At 46.0% G+C, this 25304-nt stretch overlaps 1 protein-coding gene across 1 annotated transcript in view; it reads right to left on the bottom strand.

Annotated features, from left to right (window-relative positions):
* Window positions 1–2167: 2167 nt before the first annotated feature.
* LOC133349514 (protein kinase C delta type-like) overlaps window positions 2168–25304 on the bottom strand; it is a 33933-nt gene continuing 10796 nt past the window's right edge. The window contains exons 6-16 of the mRNA XM_061563039.1: window positions 25172–25301; window positions 23866–23972; window positions 22444–22516; window positions 21387–21577; window positions 19800–19973; window positions 15661–15752; window positions 13909–13971; window positions 11878–12016; window positions 8738–8926; window positions 7523–7651; window positions 2168–6142 (exon numbers count right to left, since the gene is read on the bottom strand). Of these exons, the coding sequence (XP_061419023.1) occupies window positions 5981–6142; window positions 7523–7651; window positions 8738–8926; window positions 11878–12016; window positions 13909–13971; window positions 15661–15752; window positions 19800–19973; window positions 21387–21577; window positions 22444–22516; window positions 23866–23972; window positions 25172–25301 (1449 nt within the window). The 3' untranslated portion in view covers window positions 2168–5980. The remainder of the gene's footprint in view (window positions 6143–7522; window positions 7652–8737; window positions 8927–11877; window positions 12017–13908; window positions 13972–15660; window positions 15753–19799; window positions 19974–21386; window positions 21578–22443; window positions 22517–23865; window positions 23973–25171; window positions 25302–25304) is intronic.

Here is a 25304-nt window from a genome sequence, read left to right on the forward strand (position 1 = left end):
GCGCGACATTCCATTATTCTGCTGCATGGTGGTTGTTGGGTAGATGGCGGCACTGCGGCAAGTACACTTGCCTTCAGGCTTGGGGTTTACAGCTTCAAATGCAAATCTAGAACCTTACGCTTATGTTCTTCAAATAAGAACACGAAGAAGAATAATTAATAAGTCAGTTAAATTTGTAATTCACACCATCCTCATTGTGCTCGGCTATGATGGTGCTAGGTTTCCGAGATAGTCTGCTGGAGTGTTACAGTTTGGACGATGTTATCCCAATTGAGCAATTTGCATGTGATTTTCTTTGCATATATATAAAATATGCTTTATTCCACGTCTTCTCTCACATCATACATTGCAACATCCTGACATTTTGGACGGTATAACCAGTTGCATCGACGGTATCAGGCACAACGGACTCATCGGAGCAGGTTGGGAGGGGGGTGGTTGGCCAGGTCATTGCCATTCTGGGCTCAGGTAATTAAGACTGTTCTAAGGTTTAGGAATGGACCCCAAACACGTGTTGTATTCGTCTTCCTTGTCTCTGAGCTTATAGCTCAGACGCTCCAGTGCTGAGATTGGGCCTAATGAATGCAGCCGTTGACTATGGGAGGGGAGTGTGATTTTTTTTAACTGAGCAAATTTGGACCGTGACAACAGAACACAAATGGCCTGCCTGCTCTTACAGAATCGTGTCACAAAATCTAATAGCCACCGTGAGGCAGACAGCACAAATTTTACGGTGAATATACCTGCAATACAGGAATCATTTCCCAGGAAGCGTTCCAGGGAAATGTTACTTAAATCGAAATGTCTTTAAAGCGAACTCTAACTTCCCTTAGACATCGTGTTAAAGTCAGGGGTTGCGTTCCTCGCTGACTTTTGTGGGGGGAAAAATACGTGTGATTAAATGTCATGAAGTGTGCACAAATGCATATGATAATTATGAGTTAACCTACATTTCGCTAATAATGCAAGCAATTAGATACAACTTACCAGAGATGGCTGAAGAACTATGCTTATTTTGATCATTCAATCCAGACATTTAAAAGTCTTCACATATTTTCGAGAATTTCACAACTGGTTTCTTCTAGAAATGGTCCCCGCATTAACTTGAAGAGTTCCCACTGAGGTTGTGGGTAGGCCAAGCATTCTGGCAACATCGACTGCCTTTTCACCTGCTCCAAAACACTTTGAACCTTCTAATTTTACTACGAGATTTATACATTTCCATTTGCCTTATATTTCCACAGGCACTGTGCGTTTTGTCCTCACCTTTGTCAGCCCTTTGTGCTATTTATTTACACGCTTTTTATCAACTCACTCTGTTGTTGTTGTATCCTCAAATCTTGTAACTCAATTTTTACCCACTTCCCAATGTGGTATCGACTGCAAACTTGGTATACTTATGTCATACTGATGACAATACTATATTCTATCATTAAAAAAACATATTTTAAAACATTCTTTTTTATATGTTATATTTCGGCTTGGGTCTAATTGTCCACGCTAAAATGACCGCTGTATTTCGTCACGGTCCCTTACGTTGTGACAAGCTTCGGGGCCACTTCCTGGAGTCGTGGAGTTCTTCCATTAATAGTACATTTCATAAAAGCGTGTTTAAAAAAAAGTTTATTAAATCCTTTATATTAAGTTTGCTTGCTTGCTTGCGTGCTTGCGTGCTTGCTTGCTTGCTTACGACCGTGCAAATCTTTCGGTCGTTTTTTAACCCACTTCCCGTGATCCAATCGAGCTGACATTTTCCACACAGACTCGTTGTGCGTGACAATTTATTTTCGTGAAAAAATGTTTCCAAAATTTTACACTGTTCAGGGAATTTTTTTAAAATATTTAATTACCAATTGCTTAATGGTGGCAGACAATCATCTGACCCATAGGTGGCAGCCATCTCAAGCCAGAGGACGAGAGGACTCTAGCCGCCACGCATATAAAGGATTTATAGTGAAAAACTTTGTTTTTACGGGTTAATTTTTTTTTATTTCACTAATTTTTAAACTATCAACTAACGCCATATTTCTACCTTACACCACCAGGACAAGCGAACTGAGAAATGAACGACCGAACAAACGAAAGCACGTGTGCAATGACCACGCAAAATGGCGGGCTGGCAGGAGGTGGGCCATTTTGAAAATGTGCACAACATTTATTTGCGTAATTTTTCAAATAAACACATATGCGAAGCATTACACTGATAAGGAAATATGTCCTCTACTCAATCGGCAACGTATATGCGAAACAATGCATAATGCGGAAAATGTATCGTGGGGGATTCCTGTATTAACAAGGGCGGCCGACGGATTCGAACTGCGAACCTCTGAAATAAGCGACAACACACACGACCGTCGATGTCACTTGCCTAGAATAGCAACTCGGTTCACTTATTGGGTGAAATTTCTAGAACAAATTAGAAATATAGAGCTTTCACTGTTCTCATTACATTTGTTTATTTGCAATTTAGTTTACGACGCCGTTTCGTAGAAATGTTCGGCCGGTCCAGAATTTAGTGCAGTGAAATGCCTGATGAAGCTCGTTGTAATTACCAGTGAAAGGTCGTACTCAAATTGTAAATGTTGTGGGTTTACTCTCCAACACACCGGTAACTAATTGGCACGAACCTGACTAATTGGCTGTCGCGAGGAGTGGTGGGTTAACGTCACATTTATATTTGCGCGATCCCACCGTAAGAAAACCTTCATTATGAATAACATTGGCCGCGAAAGCCTACGCGTTAAATTAAATGCACCGCTGTTCTAAAACGGGGACTGGGTGCATTCGGTGTGAACTGGAAGCAATCTCACTTATTCCTAAGGCTCATCCACACTGCACGATCAATTTCAGATGTGAGGCGCTCAGTGTTCTCTCATGAGTCGTATTGACAGTGCATTGAAACATCTGTTGGGTCGTTAGTGATTGTGGGGGGGGGGGGGGGGGATTAAATAGGCGTAATGGGAGGCAATCAGCCCATCGTGCGATATCCACACAAAAATCCGCCTCAGAGGGGACATTACCCATTCCGAGTGCGTTCAGGGATTATTAAATAAAGGATATCACGCTGAGACTCTTGATTGCCAAGAGAACATAGGGGCATCTCTCTATTTAAAAAATAGAGATATGGGGGTCTGGAGGCCCATATTAACTGAAGTCATGAAAAGCTAGCATGCTCTTCAAACGGACAACTCGCTGTAGATTGGCCCTATCTACACACCACATGCCCACTCGAATTGCCAAATGTCCTCACGAGTTGCTAGTAAGCAGTACGTTATTTCGGCTTCTTGTGCTTAATTTAAAGTCAAGGTTTTCCACCCAGTTAAAGTTTCCCCTTAGCCTTTTGGTTTTTTTTCACTTAATTGGGCAAATTCCAGCTCCGAGGGATACAATTTTGGTTTTAATATTAACCTGACACTCTCTGCTGGGCATGAAGGAAGTGTAGTCTCCTAGTGTTGAGAGGCCTGCTTTAGTGGCTCCAGAAACAGGTGCTGGTCGTATCATCTTCTGGGCGCCTCTCCCCGGCGTTGTGTGATGCACTGCAGATCATTCCCTCGTTATTCGCAAAGGGATACTTTCTGGAGATGCTCGTGAAAAGCACATATTGCGGATGATGATATTGGACCGACGAAAACCTACGTTCTTGATGAATTAACGTTTGAGAAGTTATCTCTCTCCCATCTCTTTGTCTCATTACTCTCTCGTATCACATTCTCTCTCTTCACTTTATGCCATCACTTTCTTTCCCTCTCTTGATGCAGTCGTGTAGGGTTTCAGATGCGATTCGCGGATAGCCAGTTTGTGAACAACGAGGGAATACTGCACTCCGTGAGAGTTTAAAAATGACGTATCTTCATATTGTGCCATTGACTTTCTCAGCACAGCTGGAATATTATTGGAGGTAAACAAATAACAAATACCCGTGAGGGAGAAGTCTACGGATGCGATTGAAACCTGGTGAATCACACCGTCTTGGCAGAGCTCATGTAACAAGAACACTTAGAGCACTCTGCAAGGATGAAATGTCCCTGACGAATCAATGTGTCAAACATGTGGGATCGCACCCTTGGTCACTAATTACTTGATCCGCTGTTCCTCAACAGAAAGCTCGCGAAAGCTTCTCTTCCACTCATTTTTATAGTAAAATATAATTGTGGCTCCTGCATTTGTGTGATGGTGTGTTCAACAAAGCGCCATGCGGGTTACGCATGCATGCCAAGCCCGTTTGTGTCATATGCAAGTCGGCGTGTGAATCACATCCGATGGCTGGTTTTTTTTTATGAAAATAAGTGTTGTTCAGTCAAATAACAGTTATTTTGGAAAAGAAAGAGGATGACATCTGCCGGAGAGATACAACTGGAAAACACAGTAGAATATGCATAAAAACTGAACAAACACTGCCCTGAAAGGACATATATTGATATATAATGGGCTACAACAGACCAGAATCAAGCTGATGAATGATAGAGATGGACCAGAGCAGGTTAGAGTGTTTTGAAAAGCTGAACTTTATAATAAAAAGCAACATGTCAATCTACCTACAGAATCATGTTTTAATCAATGAATATTACTTGCTATGAGATATATATATCTATCAGAAAGATGGACCCACACGACAAATGTGGAACGAAAACTGAGAAGTGCACGGAGTAACGGAAAGAGGAACACGCGGATTAGAGAACACACGTGCAGGATGAAGACATGATACCTGATACGCGACGTTACAGTGAGTGGGCTTGTGCAGTACACATCGCTAGAAGGGATGATGACCGACGGTCAATAATAATGACGGAGTGCTAGCCGAGGGATGGAACGCGTCCGAGAGGACGTACACCAAGGAGGGGAGGAGATGGAAGGATGAAATCAGCTGATGTGCAGGTGGTAGGTGGATTATTATATTGCAGAGATGGTGGTGGATTTGGGGAGGGCTTCAGTGGATTGATCAAGGTTGATGATGATGATAAATAGGATGAATTAAACGTTATAGGTCATTTAAAACAAATTATCCCACTTTTAAACAGGATCAAAGTGTATATACCTCTTTATAGGTTGTTGACTAAATGTATTTCATAAAGTTAGAATGCATTCTAAGTCGACTCTGCACAACTACGTCTACACCTTCTCATTAAAGTTAGAGCTACAAATGTTTTACGCGCACAGTTTGCGTAGATTCGGCGGCTCGCTGCCTTCCCACTCGCCCGTGGTTCCTCGCCCCCCTGAGTCACATTCTCTCTCTTTAAGAGTGAGTGAATACTGTGCGCGTTACGATTTGAAATGATTATAAGGCAGGCTGAAACCGGAGCACAATAATTGCCTCGGCTCTGTGGCCCTGCTTTGGGATGTTATGCAATGAGAGACGGTTATCACGAGGAGGATACGGTGCAGAAAACACACACGTGGTCCACATCACGTGACGCCCATGACGCCGGTATAGGTCACAAAACAGTGTAATGTAACTGACTGGGCCCAGCAAATCATCTTTGAGTGAATTGCGCAAGCCATCTTGGGGCAACTGAGGCTGGAATCGCCAGGGGTGGCGCTAGGCATGGCTAGGCATAGTTAAACTAAGCAAATGCATATGCACGGCAGTCTGGCTATTATTTACCAAGCTTAAAGGGCCCCAGATTTATGGGAGAAAAAAAAACAATGGTGAACAAGATATCAGCTCGAATTCCAAGCCTAAAAATAAAAAAGCCAACTAAAGCGATGAAAGCCATACGCATCTGTTTCGTCCATATGTTGTCTGTTTTTTAAAAAAATATCTAACTCCATCTCGATCTCTTGTCTTAATCTCTCTCGTTTCACTGCATCTCTGTCTCACCTCTCTCATCTCACTCCACGTCTGTCTCTTGTTTATATGTCACCTGTCATCTCACTGGGACTTTAAAAATCAAATGGGGGGGTGGGAGGGGTGGCCTCTAAAATTAAATTTACTTTGCACCCAACGCCGGCTGGGCAAGCACCAACACTGGGGATGTGGATCTCACTGGAGGAGCGCCCGGATCGAAGGGTTCACGAAGGAGAATCCGGCGAACATGGTCTGCTCGATGGACATGATCATGTGGTTGCTGTTTCCTCGGCACGACACCTGCGGGGACTCGCTCAGGAACTCGTGGCCGAAGTTCCTGCAGTCGCTGGGAGACGTCTGCTCCCGACGGAAACACCGAGAGAAACAAAACATGAAATCCAACACGCGGGACAAGGCAGACACTTCGACCGGCGATCGCGACGTTTTTGTCGCCACCGCACCCGGGAGTCGCCGACAGGTCGCGTTTAGTTTGATCGTTTTTGGATCTCATACACGTGTCAGTTTAACACGTGGCAGGCTTTCGCGACACATATTATTAATAAAAAAAGGGTCTTTGGGTTAGATCGCGTTATTTATAGATGTGTCGCAACCCTCCACCACCCGACACACGTTGACAAAAGACAAATAGTTCACTACTTTAGCCCACCGGTGTGTTGAAGAGTGAATCCACAACATTTACAATTTTTGAGTACGACGTTTCGCTGGTAATTACATCCAGCATCATAGAATAGTGAAGGCCTTTACCTGCTCCCGATCTTAAATACATCATAAAAATCATACACGTGTCTTCGTTCAAGTTAGGTGGCTCACGTTGGAGCCACGTACAGATGACACAATGAGGATTGGTTTTACCCCTTCTGGCGATACAACAGGTGTTAAGATGTTCAAACACCAAGGAATCAAGTCGCCTTTTGGCGTTCTCTAGTCTGACACTGGTGAGATTAGGCCATAAAGAAGGCTGTCTGTGGTGTAGGCCAATCAAAGCATATTTGCATGTTCACCACAAGTACGTTTGGTTAATGCAGATTTGATTCCTCGCCAAAAAGGGTTAAACCTATCCATATTTTTCATAATTTCACACTGGTAAAAAAAGGTCCCATGACACAATGAGGATGATTACTTGTCCTCTCGAATAAAATAACTGGTCAGCGGTCTGATGAACAATCTGTTTATAAATTGGCCATTGGTCGAATCAACCGCTCAGTGGTTCACATGTCCAGTGGGCACCTGGTCAAATAAAAAACATTAAAACGTGGATTTGAGATTGTGCACACGGGGATGTCTGTGTGTGTGGATGCGCTCGTGTAGCTGTTTCGACACTTCACGTGGCCTCAAGGTGCACACGGCCTGGCACAAGCGTCGTGGTGACGTCACCGCCACTTAGTGGCGAGTGGCGGTTGTTGTAGCTGTTAGAAAACTGCGCTACAAACCAGGCTACGCAAGTTCGATTCCCACTCATCGCTAAACACCAGTGATGGGCCTCCCTGAGGTCAACTCGGCCTCAAATGAATACCTGGTGCTGTATATAAACATCGCCACTGGGGAGACAAAGGCGGTCAGGCGTGGTGCTGGCCACTCACACCCTCGTGTACCGTGCTGGCCTTCATAGGTGCTCTATAACAGCACTTGCCCCAAATGTTTAAGGCTAAAGGGGGAATCTTTGTGGATGCAGTCCATGTATTGCCAGGTTTTTAGACGGTGAACACAGGCACTCACCACTTTGGGCTTGAACGGAGGGGTTATTTTCCGCGCTTCAAGGCTGGCCCAGTCGATGTTCTTGAAGAAGGGGTGCAGGCGAATGTCCCCTACAGCCCCCAGCCGCTTGGTATGGTCTCGCTCAAACAGCTGAGGGTGGAATAAGCATTCGGCTTAAAAACGAAAAAGTAGCCAAGTATTCTGATGTCAGAGCACTGAGTCAGCGGTGCAGTAACTCTGGGTTCAAATCCAGGTAACATTTACACGTCTGGCCTTCTGTCAGTGGAGTGCCTCATGAGCACCTCCCCATGCCGTATGGGTCATTGAGGTTACCCCGCTGTACCCCCATGGTACTTCCACTATGCTGGTTGGTGAAAACAGAGAGCATAGACAATGGATATTGCTCCACTGCCATCTGTTACCCACAACGCAGTCTACAGCACCTGTTTTTTTCTTCCAGATAGCAACGCGTCAATAAACAGGTTTCTCTCGTGTAGGAAGTTAGCGATCTTTGCCGAGTTACTAATGTCCGCACACGAGAGAAAGTAAACTAAATTGAATTTTAACTTAATTCAGAATATTTCCGGTTTTGACGACTAAAAAAAGTTTGAATATCGGTTTGACTGAAGTGGCCAATACCTCCAAAGGAGGGCTTTGAGAGAATTCGCAGCATCTCGTGTGCACAAGATGCCATTGAAGGGATCTCAGAATTCGTTCTGATATCACCTCCTGTCGGCTGTTATTCTACTATGGAGTAGTCGTACTACTTTCTGTGAGATTTGCAAACGGAAGGGGATTCGTCTCATGACATGACTTACAAACACAATTGAAATATAACTCGAAAAAAGAGATGGCTTTCCAAACCAAAAGTGAGTAAAAGTTTCCATTAATGGGCACCACGGAGGCGAGATGTTAACTACCTCGTACACAGGAGGTCGTGGGTTCGATCCTGACCCTGATACCTGTATATTTGGAGTTTGCATGTCTCTCTCCCCGCGATCGCGTGGTTTTTTTCTCCGGGTCCTCCGGTTTTTCCTTCCACACTTAGAAACTTGCGTTTAGAGAATTCAGCTGCGAGAAATGTCCACATGTTCAGCCACTTCGTTGAGCTGTCATGTGCGGCCAGGGCGCTTCTGAAAAAGTGCTATACAGCTCAGTGGGCTTTCCCTGGTCAAAAAAATAAAAAGCCAATTTCAATTCGGTGATTGCGTTGCTAATGCCGCGGAGGGAGCGTACACAGCTAAGGATGTTGTGTGAGGAGTCGGTGAGCCAGCGTGGGTAGTGCGGCGTGCGGCCCTTGATGGCCTCGAACAGCTCGTCCTCGTCTGAGCCGTAGAACGGAGACTGCCCGATGAGCATCTCGTAGATCAGCACGCCCATGGACCACCAGTCGACCGACGTGCCGTACGCCCTCCCCAGCAAGATCTACGGGAGGCACGGGAGGGGAGACGGTGGGTTAACCACCAAACCCTGGCTGTCTCGTCACATGTCACAGGAGAGGTGGGGGAAAAGCAGCGTTGGGTTTAGCTCTCATAAGTGTAAGAACTAGCACCAGTGCCGGATTAAGCTAGTGCGGGGCCTGTCACATATGTTATGAAGGGGCCCTAAATATACAATTTAAAGACAAACGATTAACTTGCATAGTAAAGTAATTGTGTTTTTTCATTTGCTATACAGCCAGGTAATACGAAAAATCGCTAACTGTAAACACCCAGTCGTTCATAAACGTTGAAGGCAGTATCGTACTATAGTAATAGAGCAAGTGCAGAATCACTGAAGCGGAATTGATGAAAGCATTTAGCGCGGGGCCCTTGAAAGTGCGGGGCCGGTAGCATTTGTGCTACTAGGATAATCTGGCACCGTGTACGAAATTTTACTCCAACGTGTGCAGGAGTTTATTTTAATATTTTCAGAGGCTGAATTTGAATTCCATCACTTCAGCAAGGCCAAACGGCACGCGGTACAACCCAAAAAAACCCGGGGGAGACCTGTACCCTCAGTGTACAGCACAACCACGAAAACGGCCGTACACAACCCGATTGGGATTGTCCAGTACGAGTGTTATCCGGTCAGGTGGCATTCTGGCTAAAACGGCCGATGCACATTCAGAAAGTCGCGAGCTTCCATCCCGTTCGGGGGTCAAGCTATTCATCATTGTTGGGTCAGTAAAATGTGCTCCACTTCGCGGCAAGTCAGCGACCCTGCAATTTGAATGTTGAGTTTACACCACTGGTTCATTATTTTGAGTATAGGGATAGTCTAAGTTCTTAGTTTCTCATGCAGGGAGATATATATGTACTGTATATATTCTAACCCCTATAGTTTTCATCCACACATGATCCACAAGTTGAAGGTTTTTATTAATTAGAAGCTCGTATCTTAATTAAAATCGCAAGCACGTGTCATTTAAAAAAAAGGCCGATAGATTTCTTTGCCATATTATGCAACGGCTAAAAAGACGAGACTCTTTTCGTTGCATAATTAGCCACATTGCACCCAACGTGGTTGCCACCACATCACATCTTCCACATCACCAACCTCACTCCTCAGTCAACAATCCCCATGGCTCACCCCACCAGCGATTTGGTTCTCACATATGAGGGTGACAATCATATGCAGTATTATTCTGTTATAAAGTATTGCTTTTTTTCTTCATTCATTCGTCTCGTTCTGGTTTGCTCTGTCTCACGTAGACAGTTATTTTTTACAATATTAGCTTGCTACAAGTTAATTCGTTTTAGAAATTACAATACTTTCACAAAGTGTATTGAAGAACTATGGGTCGCTGGAAGTTGCTTAAGTCACACCAGATCATGTTCAGGATTTATTACGATTCAGTGTAAATACCAAAGGCTCCCATCAGCCAAACTCAATCAGCTTATGGAAGACCCTAAGAGTAAGGGGAGTAACGTCCCAAGCCATCCTGCATAGCTCCCTTGCTCGGCGTACACTCATGGTTGTCAAGGCTCCCTTGTGAAGAACGCAGTGGCTTGCTACGGTAACAAACTATTTCGAAACGATGTTAATTACTCTTTGGTTCTTTCGGTAAAGTCACGTAGAAAGAAAAAATAAATTAAATAATAGCATACAACGTTTCGATTGCAACACAAGCAATCATCAGGTACAAATGAAAGAGAAAATAATAATACAACACAGAGAGTCGGCTAACATAACAGTCAACACCCGACCTGGTTGATTACAACCAGGTACACCAGGTAGGGTGCTTGTGTAGCAATCGAAACGTCGTATGCTATTATTTAATTTATTTTTTCTTTCTACGTGACTTTACCGAAAGAACCAAAGAGTAATTCCTGCAGTCACGAAAGCTCAAAATCAAGTTTGATAATGTTAATGTTTCGAAGTTATTTATTCAATTGACTTATAATTCCAACAAAATATTTTTTCGAATGAATAGATAAAAAACGCCACGTTAACACGGCCGAATACAATTTCAACTCTCAACGCGCCCCACGTTCGCTCATTATCGTAGAGACAGAACGAGTCGGGGGGAACGACAGACAAGCAGGAAGGCAGCCACGTGGTAAGCTGGCACAAAAAAAACAATTGCCCAAGCTCTGCAGTCCACTATATGTGATGGTGTCATCGGCCAATTCATGAGCGTTTATATTTGGGAAGAAACTGGAGCACTTGAAGAAATCCCACGTGTGCAAGGGGGGACACTGTATCCCCGACAGAGCAGACGGGGTCCACATCTTTCAAAATCCTTTATATTAAGATCATTTGCTTGCTTGCTTGCTTACGACCGTGCAAATCTTTCGGTCGTTTTTTACCCCACTTCCCGTGATCCAATCGAGCTGACATTTTCCACACAGACTCGTTGTGCGTGACAATGAATGTTCGTGAATTTTTTCCCCCAAAATTTAACACTTTTTAGGACAAAAATATTATATTTAATTACCAATTGCTTAATGGTGCCATGCAATCATCTGACCCATAGGTGGCAGCCATCTCAAGCCAGAGGACGAGAGGACTCTAGCCGCCACGCATATAAAGGATTTATAGTGAAAAACTTTGTTTTACGGGTTATACTTGTTCATGCACTTCCTTCTCCTGCAAAGCCAGGGGGGGGGGGGGGTTCTGACGCCTCAACATCCACGGTAATAGAGCTCCGCAACATGTGTTGCTATCGACCAACCCGTCATCACAAGACAGCGCTCTCAACCATCGGCTCGCTCCCCCCCCCCCACATCGTACGCACGTGAGGACGTTAGTCTACTTTCGCACCGCACTTGGCCGACCGCGCTAATCGGAGTTGCGTGGGAAGGGGGACAACAAACGACGGAGGACGGCGAAACTATTCTGCTTCGGCAGCTTGACGCTCAAGAGCGGCAGGCGGCCGCTTCGCGAAACGCCACCTCGGGTGCGATGTAGTCCGGGGTGCCGCAGAACGTGGTGGCGAGGTTTCCTGCGCACACGTGCTCCTTGCACATTCCGAAATCGGCGATCTTCACGTGGCCCTCCCTGTCCAGCAGCACGTTGTCCAGCTTCAGGTCTCTAGACGGTGAGAGAGGGGAGCACGTGAAGCTGTTGTGTATCAAGGCACAATTCTAGATTTGAAGCTTTCGTGACTGCAAGGATTCATACTCTTAGTTCTTTCGGTAAAGTCACGTAGGTAAAAAATGAAATTAATAAAAATAAAACAATAAAAATCACGACGTTTCGGAGGCAACACAAGTCTCCGTCATCAGGTGGGACCGTCACAGCCAGGTGATGCAGCAAATCTGGCTGTGACGGTCCCACATGATGACGGAGACTTGTGTTGTCTCCGAAACGTCGTGATTTTTATTGTTTTATTTTTATTAATTTCATTTTTTACTTACGTGACTTTACCGAAAGAACTAAGAGTACCAAGGCACAAGTTTGTTGTTGAAAGTCAATGTTGGCACTTGCGCACCTGGCAATGGTATATGTGAATTTACCGTATAGTATGCACGTGTGTGTGTGTGTGCACACTCTAGGCTATTCATCCATAACGTGTGTATCCCATAAGTTCCTGACAGCCAGGCTTCACCACTTGATTCGGCCTCACAGTGTACCTAGACTGGCACAAGCACCCTGGTGATGTCACCATCATCTGGCGGAGAATGGCAGCTGTAGTAGTCATGTGTATGTGTTTATAAAGGGTAAATAGTAAACTACTTGGGCAAGTAATGTTTCGGTTAAAGTGTTCGCCTTACCGTTGAAAGACTGCAAGTTGATATCCAGCTCAGAGATGACTCAGCCCGTCATCGACTTCAGGGTCAAAAAATGCCGACCCACTTTTTTGGAATTCCAACTGGGGGCTTATCGTACGCAGAGACTGGCCTCTGTCATGGGATTGTGGAACTTCCACAACTGGCTCAGGGCAATCAATGAAGACGAGTGCTACCTCATCGCTTGTTTCGAACAGGAGGAAGACAATTAGCCGTGTTTTACTTTTTGAGTCACACGGTGGTATAATCATGAGCACACTACAATCCCGATGACCTAGGTTACATTTTAAGGCCATGTCTCACACCTAGTGTGAAAGTTGATATCTGATCCTGGCTTGGATTCTCCGAGGTCGACACTGCCTAGGCTGTTTACATTTGTGTGCTATGCGAACATCAAATATTGAGAGGCGTGCTGGGTCAGCCTTAGTAGGTGCTCACTCAGAGTACTGACTTTGACTGCAGATAAATTGGTATTTTTCGATTTAAAGCTTTCGTGACTGCAGGGATTCATATTCTTGGCTCTGTTTCTTCACCTGAGGACAGCTGCTTGCGTTGTGGCCGAAACGTCGTGATAATTTTTATTTTATTATGTTTTAGCTTGTATTATTTTATTATTTCTCTTCTACGTGACTTTACCGAAAGAACCAAGAATAAATTGGTATTTGTGAATCTCCATAAGCTGTATTAGAATTGTAGTGACCCACACCAACCCTGGCAGTGAGGGTAGCTGATGCACGATTGGAAAATGAAAACATCTCCAGAGTGCGACTGCGGCCATCCAGAATGGAGACCGCACAATGTATAACGACGCAATGGCCCGATGCACAAATACGAAGAAGACATCACAGCGACACACACCGCTGCTCCTGATGCGCTTATCTGGCTTGATCACCTGCACGTGAAATTGAAATTGATGTTGCTCTGCATGTACATCAGCAGCCGTACGAAAGAAGACGTGATCCAGATGTGACCCCTGGCCTATGGACAGCTCTTGAGATCGAAATTTCACCATATTTTTTACAACATGGTTCGAATGTGTACAGAAATTTCAGAGACATAGCATACACAATGCAAAATGAATCCAAATGTATCGTTTTTTTTGTATCAAACCACAGCTCTTCGGGACAATTTCCAACGGGTAATCACGAATCAAGATAGGATGAAACCTCTCAAATACACCCGCCGCATCGTTACCTGTAGATGATGTTGTGTGAATGAAGAAACTGCAGGCCACATATCACCTCTGCCGCGTAGAATCTGTTAAAGAAACACGAAACAAAGATCTCCCGTATAGCCTTAACATCGTTTTGGGACAAGTGCTGTTTAGCGAGTAGCACCTATGAAGGCCGGCACGGCACACGGGGGAGGGTGGGTGGTGAGCACCACGCCCGGCCGCCTTTGTCTCCCCAGTGGCAACGTTTACAAACGGCACCGGGTACTCATTTGAGACTGAGTAGACCTAGGGGAGGTCCAGGACCGGTTCGGATAATTGTCACTTGTGTCGGCCGTGAGCGAGAATCGAACCCGGGTTGCCGGGTTCACGTTGCAGTGCGCTAACCGCTGCGCCACCGTTCCCCACACAAATGAACACACGTAGCGTCAGTCACTCACAACAGCACGTGCTCAAGTTGAGATAATATAGTTCCATGGCAGCGTGACTTTAAACTGCCGTCTTTCGTCCGTTCAATCAGTGTTCATTATATAGCCAAGTGGGAGAGGTTAATTGCTTTGCAAGTGAGACTTTGACTAATGTATTGTACTATTTTAGATACAGTTTTTTTATTTAGTGGCGATAATTACACGTTTGCGGTTTGAGCTTAGGCATGGCTCACTCGTGCAAACAATGCAATTCATTCCTTGGTGTCTATTTAATGGACCAGTAGCTTAGCGTCGTTGGCGTGGACCCTGGTGCAAGGAATGACGTGAGGCCTCCTGTCCAATCTCCCTCATCTTCGTCGCCTGGCGCGTGGGCCCTTCTGGCCCGTGGGCCCCCTTAGAGTAGCACGTGCTCGACACACACGACAGATACGTCGGTGTGATTAAAGTCATGCTGGAGTCGCTATGGGAAGTCAAAAAGTGATACTGGTAGGAACCTCCTGGTTACCACTGGCTGAGGACCACCAACAGAGGTGGGCACTGAGGGTTGTGGTGGCTCGGAGATGTCATCTCCCTCGCCCGGTACGCATGAGGTCGTGCGTTCGATCCCGACCCTGACACCTGCTGTATATTTGGAGTTTGCGTGTTCTCCCCGTGGTCGGGTGGATTATTCTCCGGGTTTTCCAGTTCTCTCCATGTTTATAAAACATGCATTCAGAGTCGTTGGCGGCTATATAGATATCCACATGATAAGCCGGTTCGTTCAGCTATCATTTGTGGTCAGCCCACTTCTGAAAAGGTTTGAATAGCTCAGTAGGTTTTACCTGGTAAAAAAATTAACGTTTAAATAATACAATTTATCTTCTTGGTTCTTTCGGTAAAGTGACGTAGAAGGGAAATAATAAAATAATAAAAATACAACATAATAAAATAATTCTCACGACGTTTCGGCCACAACGCAAGCAGCCGTCCTCAGGTGAAGAACAGGTCTGTCGGAAAGGCAGCGTCTGAATGAGCCGAAACGTCGTGAGAATTATTTTATTATGTTTTATTATTATTTTATTATTTCCCTTCTACGTGACTTTACCGCAAGAACCAAGAAGATGAATCCCTGCAGTCACGAAAACTTTAAATCGAAATTTAATACAATTTAGTTTTTTTAAACATAAAACATCTGAGCAGAATTTTTTTTACTTTACTTGATAATCACTATTTACACACAGACATTACCAGACGTGTGCGTGTCACTTGCTTTGTGCAGCCCAGTGATCAAGGATTGCTTGAAGGAGCTCAGCGGTATTGTGTGCGCACGTGGCATTGTGCAGCCATGGCAATGCTTTTCCCACTCACGTTGCTGTCGGCAGCTCAAACTTCCCTTTGTCCTGGATGTGAAACATGAGGTCACCGCCAGTGAGGAACTCCATGACGAAAAACAAGTGCTCCTGAAGACACGGGGAGAGGCATGGTTGCAACATGTGTGTGCCACGTGGCAATTGTGAAACGGGCGCTGCAAGCTAAAAGCTGAACTAACTGGGTGAATTGTTTTGGGGTTTCTACAGATTGTTTCGCAAGCAAGACTGTGGCGATGTATATGCAAGTTCAAGACGTGATGTTTCCATGCTCAAAGACTTAAATGGGTAGCACTCATCTTTTAGTGGCCTTTAGGCAGCGGTGGGAATTCATATTCCCATGTCCAGGGGATTATTTTCTCGTAGAATGGTCACCGGTGACTCCCAACAAAGTGGTATCAATTTTAACAACTCCTATAACGATGACAAATTATTTGGCGATGCTGCTGCTGCGTTGGCAGGTAGTGCACCAGCACAATTAACAAACACAAAGGTCAACACATTTGTTAATAACACGACTTTAAATTAAAAATAATAAACGTATTCACTCTGTCTCTCTGGACGCTCAAGATATGTATGATTATAGTCATTATTATTTGGTTCTTTCGGTTAAGTCACGTCTAAAGATAAAATAATAAATTAAATTAAATAATAGCATACGACGTTTCGATTGCAACACAAGCAATCATCATCAGGTAAAATGAAATAGCGACATAAAATCTAACCAGAAAACTATAGACAGACATATTAGCAGACAGATATACCTGATGATGATTGCTTGTGTTGCAATCGAAACGTTGTATGCTATTATTTAATTTAATTTATTATTTTATCTTTAGACGTGACTTAACCGAAATAACCAAATAATAATTCCTGCAGTCACGAAAGTTTCTAAAATTACGATTATAGTCATTGCCCAAAACGTCGCCTTTTATATTTGTATTTATTTTAAGGGCACAGTGTTATTGACGAATGTGTGTTTTTTTTAGCGATGACAGCGATTTGACCTTTGACAAGGATTTTGACTCGTAACCGTCTCAGTAATACTCAACACTTAACTGGGTAAAAGACATAATGGGAGGTCGCATGCCCACCATGAGGTGTAATAGCCATTGCGGTTCAATTGCAGAGTGCAGTGGCCCACGCCTCTCTTCCAACGCTTCACGACGACCCATTCGCATGTCACTGTGTGAAACACCCAGCCCACGGTGATTCAAGGTGATACGTCCATTGCAGTATAGCGAGTAGGTTGTTTACCTATTTGTACAGGTCTTTTTGTTGTTGTTGTTGTTGTGTAATCTCCTTATATGCATGGGCTTTCTCCATCCACTGCTTTCCTTCCATGTGAAATTATTAATGAAACAGTCATACAACCTAACGGAGGATCTTGCTGAATAAGAGCCTGGAGACTCATTCAGGTCAATCTCGATAAACAGCGCTTTGAGTTCAGAATGAGAAACACGATCATTATTTATACTGGAGGAATCCGATGAGCTATGAAGATCCTTTTCACAGATTTCCAGTCACGGGCAGGTTATGCACGACTCGATGTCTGGTTAGCGCTTCGATGTGTAGAGGCGGAACGTGCTGGCGGGGGGGGGGATCGTGAGACAGCGCGTGGTGGGTGTCTACATCGCGGTCCGCATAGGCCCCGCCCCCTGGAGCGGAGGGCTATGTAAGGCAATGCGCAGCAGCACTTGGGGGGTTGTCAACCAGTGAAGACAGAAGACGGAGGAGGAAGAGACAGGGCACTGAGACCCCTAGCCCCGCTGCCCTTGTAAGGGCCGGGACCCTGTGTGGCTCAGAGGCGGGACCTTGGGATTCACGGTCTGACGTCCTTGTAAGGGCCGGGCTGTGGAACCCAGTGGTCGAGACCCATACCCCGGCTAGGGTGGGTCTGATATCTCCCCTTGGGAGGTACGGGGCCGGAGGGCCCGAGAGTGTAGCCGGGTTAGACACGCGTAGCGTAGGCTGTAGCTCGGCTGTACTTGTTACTGTTATATTAATGTTAATAAATGAGTGCTGCCCCGTCAACTCGTCTCCCGCCATAATTGACATTACATAAGCGTTAGCATCAGAGGACTCTCCTGCAATTGTAGACGCAGGGCTGAGCGGTGGCCAGGAGATGACAGTGTTGAGTGTCACCCTTCGTGTGCCCGTGTTTACTCCAGCCGCTCTGATTTCTTTGCAGGTGCCAAGGGGCCGTCCATAAATAACGTCACGCGATTCTGGACGATTTTTTACCCCCCCCCCTCTTCGTCACACGGCGTCACAAAAAGTCAGACCCCCCCTCAAATATGACGTCACAAAGCTCTTCCCCCCCCCCCCCCAAAAACCATATTTCCATTTTGAAAATAAAACATGCTTCAAATCGCTTTAAACTATCGTCATTGTAGTGCGTATTTAATGTGGCGTTGCACTCTGATGCTGTAGAAGTGTTTTATAACAATTAGTGTTGTTATAACAATTCTGTATTTATTTAAAGTTGCGCATTTTGATGTGACGTCACATTTCTCAACCCCCCCCCCCCTCGTCACACATCGTCACAAATGTCTGACACCCCTCCCCCCCCATAAATGACGTGACGTCATTTATGGACGGCCCCCAAGCACTCAGTCGTGGTATTCGCCAAAGAGACTCAGTGAGGGAGGCGCCCCTGAGATACAATGATTGCCGTTCGCTGTGCGTGTCTGTGTGCGCCTGTGTGTGTGTGTCTGTGTGTGCCTGTGCGTGTCTGTGTGTGGCTGTGTGTGCCTGTGTGTGGCTGTGTGTGGCTGTGCGTGTCTGTGCGTGCCTGTGTGTGTCTGTGTGTGCCTGTGTGTGTCTGTGCGTGCCTGTGAGCGCATGTGTGTGTCTGTGTGTGCCTGTGTGTGTCTGTGCCTGTGCGTGCCTGTGTGCGTCTGTGTGTACCTGTGTGTGTCTGTGCGTGCCTGTGCGTCTGTGTGTGCCTGTGTGTACCTGTGTGTGTCTGTGTGCGCCTGTGTGCGTCTGTGTGCGCCTGTGTGTGCCTGTGCGTGCCCGTGTGTGTCTGTGTGTGTCTGTGTGTGCCTGTGTGCGCATGTGTGTGTCTGTGTGTGCCTGTGTGTGTCTGTGTGTGCCTGTGTGTGTCTGTGCGTGCCTGTGTGCGCATGTGTGTGTCTGTGCGTGCCTGTGAGCGCATGTGTGTGTCTGTGTGTGCCTGTGTGTGCCTGTGTGTGTCTGTGTGTGTCTGTGTGCGCATGTGTGTGTCTGTGCGTGCCTGTGAGAGCATGTGTGTGTCTGTGTGTGCCTGTGTGTGCCTGTGCGTGCCTGTGAGCGCATGTGTGTGTCTGTGTGTGCCTATGTGTGTCTGTGTGTGCCTGTGTGTGTCTGTGCGTGCCTGTGTGCGCATGTGTGTGTCTGTGTGTGCCTGTGAGCGCATGTGTGTGTCTGTGCGTGCCTGTGTGCGTCTGTGCGTGCCTGTGTGCGCCTGTGTGTGTCTGTGTGTGTCTGTGCGTGCCTGTGTGCGCCTGTGTGTGCCTGTGTGTGTCTGTGCGTGCCTGTGTGCGCCTGTGTGCGTCTGTGTTTGCCTGTGTGCGTCTGTGTGTGCCTGTGTGCGTCTGTGTGTGCCTGTGTGTGTCTGTGCGTGTCTGTGCGTGTGTGTCTGTGTGTGCCTGTGTGTGTGTGCCTGTGTGTGTGCCTGTGTGTGTCTGTGTGTGTCTGTGTGTGCCTGTGTGTGTCTGTGCCTGTGTGTGCCTGTGTGCGCCTGTGTGCGTCTGTGTGCCTGTGTGCGTCTGTGTGCGCCTGTGCGTGCCCGTGTGTGTCTGTGTGCGCCTGTGCGTGCCCGTGTGTGGCTGTGTGTGTCTGTGCGTGCCTGTGTGTGTCTGTGTGTGGCTGTGTGTCTGTGTGTGCCTGTATGTGTCTGTGTGTGCCTGTGTGTGTCTGTGTGTGTCTGTGTGCCTGTGTGTGTCTGTGCGTGCCTGTGTGTGTGTGTGCGTATCTGTGTGTGCCTGTGTGCGCCTGTGTGTGCCTGTGTGTATCTGTGCGTGCCTGTGTGTGTCTGTGTGTGCCTATGTGTGCCTGCGTGCGCCTGTGCGTATCTGTGTGTGCCTGTGTCTGTCTGTGCCTGTGCGTGCCTGTGTATGGCTGTGTTCACGCAATGAGTGAGCGGTCCTTGGGCACCTTGGTTTGGAATGTACCACAGAGGTGGGTGAGGAAGGGGTGCTCGCAGGCCATCAGCAGCACGCGTTTCTCCACCATGGTACATTCCACGTCGTCGCCCATGAGGACCACCTCCTTCTTGAGCGCCTTGAGGGCATAAAACTTCCCCTGCTCCTTCAGCTCCGCCAGCATCACCTACGATCATTCAGTGACAACAACGCAGTTCATATTGCAGTAGCACTTGGTATTTGCAACATTATTTTAGCAGAAGGCTGTCACAAAGGCCAAGCCATTGCACCGATGGACATCCTCCCGACGTGCAATAATACCATTACGTGACTAAATCTGTTATAATTACGCTTGCGATACATGCATTGAATGTGTGAATGCAAGCTTCATTATTTAGGATTCGTGACAAATCTACACAAAGGTGCAGTTCAGTCAAGAGCATGAGCGCAACACAAACGTGACGCAGGAAACAGAGGAGACAGAAGAGACAGGACGAATACGACGACACATAATTGAGACTTGATTATAATTCTGACTGTCATTCAATCATAACCCAGGGATGATTGGGGGTTACCTTGGGGGAATAAACATTGTTTAATGTCTACCTTTAATGAAGCATATTGGGACGCATTAAGTCCTTTGTTCATCGCCCATAAAGTGAAAAGTATTATTTTTAACTCGTAATTCATGTTGAGCGCTATACCACAAGTATAAATGTGGGAGTATTAGGCATGGCGTGATGTGAGTTCCATCTTGTCTCATACCGTCTCTTCGTGACACCTGTCACGTTTTTGTTGTTCAAAATGATTTTTTTTTACGTTTAACGGTTCGCAGAACTTGCTATTTCTGTAGCATTTAATGTACTGTAAAGACAGGAAATTGGTTAAACCTCCCAAACAGGTCCCTTCTGAGCATCTTTTGTTCTTTCGGTAAAGTCACATAGGTATAAAATACTATTTTTTTTTAGAGTATGGATTCCTGCAGTCACGAAAGCTTCAAATCAACATTGTAACTCACTTGTTTAATCCTCGATACAAAATGACGGAGGCAAAGTCAAAACACTCATGGGATGAAAATGACTTTTTCCTTAAGCAGGAGCTCATCTATGTGTACCACAACCACTGTTGAGTTCCCGTTAGGCGCTAACTCCCTTGAGCAATCCCTTAGCGATGATTCGCTAAGTCGATCCAACTACAGCCTCTGCAATGTCTGCGTCGGCGCAACTGCGTCAGCAATCTTCTTGGTTCTTTCGGTAAAGTCACGTAGAAGGAAAATAATAAAATAATAAAAATAAAACATAATAAAATAATTCTCACGACGTTTCGGCCACAACGCAAGCAGCCGTCTTCAGGTGGAGAACAGGTCTGTCGAGAAGGCAGAGTCGACAGACCTGTTCTCCACCTGAAGACGGCTGCTTGCGTTGTGGCCGAAACGTCGTGATAATTATTTTATTATGTTTTATTTTTATTATTTTATTATTTTCCTTCTACGTGACTTTACCGAAAGAACCAATAAGATGAATCCCTGCAGTCACGAAAGCTTTAAATGCGTCAGCAATGTTCCGTGTTGGCGATGTCCTGTGCGTGCCATTGGTCTCGCCTTTCCGAAGCTGCCTTTGCCGAGCACTTTGACGAGGTGGAAGTGGTCGAGCGATAACTTTCCGGCACTCTCTCCGCTTGGCCGTGTCGACTCGTCAGGCCCTGACTGGGGCGGTGCCGGTTGTGGTGGGGTCAGATATTTCTTTGCTTCATCCAGTGCTGGGGCTTCCCATGCCACCTCCACCTTCTCAACTTTTCATTTCAGCAAAGGCATCAGAGAGACGACAGGCGCCAAGACAATGCTGCATGCAACCTGCAATCTCCACCGTGCAGGTTCAGGGCTCTGACATCAAGGACTCACCGAGTCCTGGAGACCAGTTGAGTTTGAATGTTTTAAAAACAATTGTACCGGAATACTTTGGAGCAGGAAGGGCAATGATGGATGAAGACATTTCATTATGGATAAATATGTACACATACGTACATATACATACAAACGTAAGTCAAAATCAAAGCATCTCTATGATCAAATAAACAATGGGGTAGTGCTCATCTCCATTGGTGGCCCTGATGGAAATTCCATATTTCCATGACGAGGGCCAGTCTCAACAGGATGATCAGTTATATTACCGTATACGCAAACACATGCGCTCAATGCGTAATAGATAATACTCTTTGGTTCTTCCGAAACGTCGTGATTTAATGTAGTTATTTTCATTTTATTATTATTATTTTCATCTACGTGACTTTACGGAAAAAATCTAAGAGTATGGATCCTTGCAGTCACGAAAACTTCTAATCTAGAATTAATATATAATACTTTCATACGTACAAACAAACATCATGCACACATTTTTTTTCGATTTAAAGCTTTCGTGACTGCAGGGATTCATCTTCTTGGGTTTTTCGGTAAAGTCACGTAGAATGGAAATAATAAAATAAAAAAATTTAAATGATATTTTTTTCAATATTATTTTATTATTTTCATTTTATTCTTTTATTATTTCCATTCTATGTGACTTTACCGAAAGAACCAAGAAGATCATGCACACATTTTTACGAACACGCATACACACACACGCACGTACATCACTGATCGTGTTGCTTTGCGACTGCACCTGCATTGTCGGGGTTGAAGCTCGGCGGCTGTGACTCGACCGGCCTCTCTGCTGCTGGTGGACCTTTCTCCTTCTGCATTCAGACGGCATCGCGCAGTTGTTCTATGATGTCCAGTTTGTCCGCTTTGTGTGCGCGTGCATTTGTACGTAACTTACGCACGTGCATTTAAATCGGCCGGGAGCGGTAGAGCGTCGGTTTGCGCACTTCACTACGAACTTGATGACCCAAGTTCAATTTCCACTCACAACCAATAAAAGTGGAGAATAACTGAACCGGTTCTGTATGTATGGATGTTGAATTTCTTTTGCACCGTACGTAGCTAACCGTGCTAATTAGAGGTGCGGGGGAAGGACAACAAACTAACCACAAAAAAGCAGTTCTCAATAAATTAGTTTTCTATTGTAGGTCGACTCCCCATCCCTGGTGCAGTGTGCAGACATCAGCACTGGGGAGACAAAGGCAGCCCAGATGTGGTGTTGGCCACACATCCCCTCGTGTGCCATATGGACCTTCATAGGTGCTCGCTAACAGCACTTGCCCCAAGACTGTTAAATGGCATAAGGGACATCTTTGTGTTTCCATCGATATACAATCTACAGAAATATCCGGCCGGATGGCACCTTAGATGGACTGCTGAACTCACAATTGGTAAATATACTACACAGTAGAAGAGTGCCCCATGCCAATTCCTAACGTGTCTATTTCTCTTTTCCAGCAAACTCTGGGAGGCTGCGTGAGAGTATGCCCCCTCCCCCGCCCCGCCCCTTCGTCTGTCCACACAGCTCACCTGGCCTCCCTCCACCTGGCGCAAGCAGCTCTGCCAGTCGTTCCGTGGAGATGCCACACAGGTTGGCCAAGACTGTTAAATGGCATAAGGGACATCTTTGTGTTTCCATCGATATACAATCTACAACAATATCCCGCCGGATGGCACCTTAGATGGACTGCTCAACTCACAATTGGTAGATATACTACACAGTAGAAAAGTGCCCCATGCCAATTCCCCACGTGTCTATTTCTCTTTTCCAGCAAACTCTGGGAGGCTGCGTGAGAGTATGCCCCCCCGACCCCCGCCCCGCCCCTTCGTCTGTCCACACAGCTCACCTGGCCTCCCTCCACCTGGCGCAAGCAGCTCTGCCAGTCGTTCCGTGGAGATGCCACACAGGTTGGCCAAGACTGTTAAATGGCATAAGGGACATCTTTGTGTTTCCATCGATATACAATCTACAACAATATCCCGCCGGATGGCACCTTAGATGGACTGCTCAACTCACAATTGGTAGATATACTACACAGTAGAAAAGTGCCCCATGCCAATTCCCCACGTGTCTATTTCTCTTTTCCAGCAAACTCTGGGAGGCTGCGTGAGAGTATGCCCCCCCGACCCCCGCCCCGCCCCTTCGTCTGCCCACACAGCTCACCTGGCCTCCCTCCACGTGGCGCAGCAGCTCTGCCAGTCGTTCCGTGGAGATGCCACACAGGTTGGCCACCTTCCCCTTGCACTTGTGGTGCACGTTCGCATCGCAGGCTGTGGGGGTGGCACGCGCGGCTCAAGACGGTCATTCCACCGCAGGATCGCGGTTTCGTCGTGGCAGACGATGACATTTACAATTCAGACCTTTGGTGTTAGCGCCATTCTAAATAGCGCGGAAGTTATCGTGTGGGCGCTATGTTTCACAGGCATCGTCTGTCACAGTCCGGGGGGTGATGATAATCCTGATGGAGTAATTTGTAGATGAGAATAGGTTTTCTCCCCTTTTTTCTGGCAACAAAACAGGTGTTAAGATGTTAAAACACCAAACTGAAACCTTTTTACAAGGAATCATGTCTGCATTAACCAGAATACTTGTGGACAGAATGCAAACAAAAAACGTACTCTGATAATATATGCTTTGTCTTTGAAACTGATTGGTCAACACCAGAGACAGCTTTCTTTGGAGCCTAGTCTCAAAACGGTGTTCGACCAGAGGATGCCACATCCTGACCACAAGTATTGTGGTTAATGCAGACATGATTACTTGTAAAAGGTTTCAGTTTGGTGTTTTAACATCTCAACACAGCTGTTTCGTTGCCAGAAAAAAGGAGAAAACCTATTCTCATATTTTGGTACTGGCAAAGGAGGTCCCATGATAATTTGTAGATGTTTTCAAATTTAAAAACATTGGACCGTGACGCCGGCACACAATGGCCGACTGATATCGAATGACGTAGCAGGATCTCTAACGTCCGCTGTGAAGCGAACGACACATTTTACAGTTGCTACGCCTGCAGTATTAACCAGGGCGGCCGCCGGGGGGGCAATTCGAACGGCGAACCTCTGCAACAAGTGAACGTGTCCTATCGCTCCTGTGTCACAGTTCCCATGATCACTGTTACATTGTTTTTATAGCTTTATTTTGGTGATTTTGAAAACGTTTTGGTTTAGCCATGTTTGTTGGTTGTAGTACAGCGTTAGCCTGCTAACCTTAAACTACATTGTCTTATGGTTGTTATTGTTTGACTTGCATCCCATTGAGATTTTTTTGCACACAGCGTTGAAATACGGTGTTTTTTTCTGGAAGACTTTGCTGTTTTCCCCCTGGATTTTTCTGTTGCGTATAGTCACTTTAAGATGTTTCTTGTTCATGTTTTTGTTTTGTTGCGGTTGCACCCGAGTCAAGAGAGCCGCATGGCTCACAGGCTTGTATACCTAATAAGTGAAACTGAAATGAAACTGCATGGCGGCACCTTCGCATTGCAGGCCCTGCCTGGCGAAGCCCCACAGCAGCGTCCCGCAGTGGTCGCAGAAGGTGGGGCTGCGGTAGCTGTGCACCTTGAAGCAGTGTGGCATGTGCAGGTTGAAGCTCTCTCGCACGATCTG

The sequence above is a fragment of the Lethenteron reissneri genome, chromosome 30 (genome assembly GCF_015708825.2).
Source record: "Lethenteron reissneri isolate LAM-NWPU_2019-01 chromosome 30, ASM1570882v1, whole genome shotgun sequence".
Taxonomy (NCBI): domain Eukaryota; kingdom Metazoa; phylum Chordata; class Hyperoartia; order Petromyzontiformes; family Petromyzontidae; genus Lethenteron; species Lethenteron reissneri.